Source organism: Corvus brachyrhynchos, unplaced genomic scaffold (assembly GCF_000691975.1).
Source record: "Corvus brachyrhynchos isolate BGI_N302 unplaced genomic scaffold, ASM69197v1 scaffold511, whole genome shotgun sequence".
NCBI lineage: Eukaryota > Metazoa > Chordata > Aves > Passeriformes > Corvidae > Corvus > Corvus brachyrhynchos.
The window spans coordinates 19,169-20,967 of NW_008236214.1; the positions used below are offsets into that span (position 1 = coordinate 19,169).

General features: G+C 45.9%; 1 protein-coding gene across 1 annotated transcript in view; it reads right to left on the bottom strand.

The window, feature by feature from the left end:
* The window catches only part of LCMT2 (leucine carboxyl methyltransferase 2), a 19,608-nt gene that overhangs the window by 16,930 nt on the left and 879 nt on the right, over positions 1-1,799 (bottom strand). Inside the window, exons 2-3 of the mRNA XM_017744392.1 lie at positions 1,780-1,795; positions 3-50 (exon numbers count right to left, since the gene is read on the bottom strand). Coding sequence (XP_017599881.1) covers positions 3-50; positions 1,780-1,795 — 64 coding nt within the window. The remainder of the gene's footprint in view (positions 1-2; positions 51-1,779; positions 1,796-1,799) is intronic.

A 1,799-nucleotide genomic window follows, 5' to 3' on the forward strand; every position in this document is an offset into this window, starting at 1 on the left:
GGAAGTCCTGAACACAGTGATCTACAGCACGGGCACGGATGTAATAACCCCTGTAGGAACAAATTCAGTTGTAATCACTGTCCAGGGACTCGATTTCTCCAGCACTGGCAACTTTCATTTAAAAAAAATAAAGATCTTTTTCTCTCAGCTTCTACCCAACAACTCCCTGTTTATAGACCTGCACCGGGAGATGATTTTGTCATCTCTAGAGCTTGCTAATAAATACAGATCTCCTGCACTCAGTGCGCACATTACCCATCAGGACTATGGGTAACCCAGAGAAAATGTGCAGATATCCTAGCTGGACCTGTTCTGTTTTGCATAAGTAAATATTTGCTGACTGAAAATGTATGAATCCAGACAGCGAGGATGCTCCCCTACAATGCAGATGGTTGATACCTGAGTTCCTGCCCCAAATCATATGCTGCAACAACAGAATTAATGAGTGTGTGCTAATGTAGCGAGAAGGGAAGAAAAAAGGGAAGAAAAGCAAAGTTAGGAGAGGAATTCCGTTCTTTGGTTTTTGAATGAACAGAACTAAATCAGTCTAACTCCTGGAAAGCATTTACCATTTCCGCAGTCTGGCATGGATTGCTGCCTCTTGTTTCTTGGCATTCTCTTTCAGTTAGTTTCATCCTATATCCACCTGGCTATATCCCAGCTCCTATCACCCCTTTAACAAGCATGTTATCATCTTCATGCCTCATGGGGACAAAGTTTTCACCTGACAGTCTAAGATGTCCCAAAATTGATGACAGTGTTGATAAATGCAATACACAACCCTCCCTGTGAATTCAGCTTGGCATGCCAATGTTGTGTGACAAGCCAATGCAGGTTTCCTGATGAGCCACATTCATCTTCATAGGCCTGCAAGCTTCTGCTTGAACACCACTGTTTGATTTTCCCCTGAATGCAACTCCTTTGGCAATTCACAGTCATTTGGATTGCATTAAACTAGTCACCTCGAATTATGTAAATTCCAAAACGACATCAGCCTAGAGCCCTCTGCAAACACACATTAAAACATGCTTGTGTCATACAAAGCTCTGGAGAAGTCCTCCTGGTCAGACACCACTGATTCAAAACATATTGCTTCCCAGAGCCACCAAATACCTTATGGAAATTGTAACATTCTGGGGAATTAATGAAAAAACTATCGATGTTATTACATTAACAGTATGTTTTCAAACATTAATTAGTTTTCAGCAGCATTAGACACTGAAGTTAGGAACCAGTCTGGTGGCACATTTTACTCAGGACAAAGCATTCAGTTTTGGTCCAGAAGCCATGTAACATTATACTAACAGCCTAACAAGGTTACACGACTGTGAGACAGTGCACTGCACGTTGCCACTCTGCCACTCTGCGTAGTTTGCTTAAAATATGTTTGAGAATCTGTGCCTTGCACAACTGACAGCTCTGAGCATGGGGATTTGTGGTGGGAGGAACCTTAAGCTACTCTCGTTCCACCCCTCTGCCATGGGTGCTCCAAGCACCACGTTGCTCCAAGCCTCGTCAAACCTGGCCTTGGAAACTTCCAAAGATGAAGCAGCCACAACTTCTCTGGGCAACCCGAGAGCCACGGCCTCGCCACCCTCACAGGGAAGATCTCCTTCCTAATACGTAACCTAAACCTACTCTTTTTCAGCTTGAAGCCATTCCTCCCCCTGTCCTGTCACTCCTGGCCCCCCGCAGTCCGAGATACCCTCCCACGCCCCCCGGGCCACGGGGCGCAGCAGCCGGAGCAACGAAAGGTCCGGCGCAGTGCCCGCTCCTCACCGGTGGATAAGCGGCGCTCG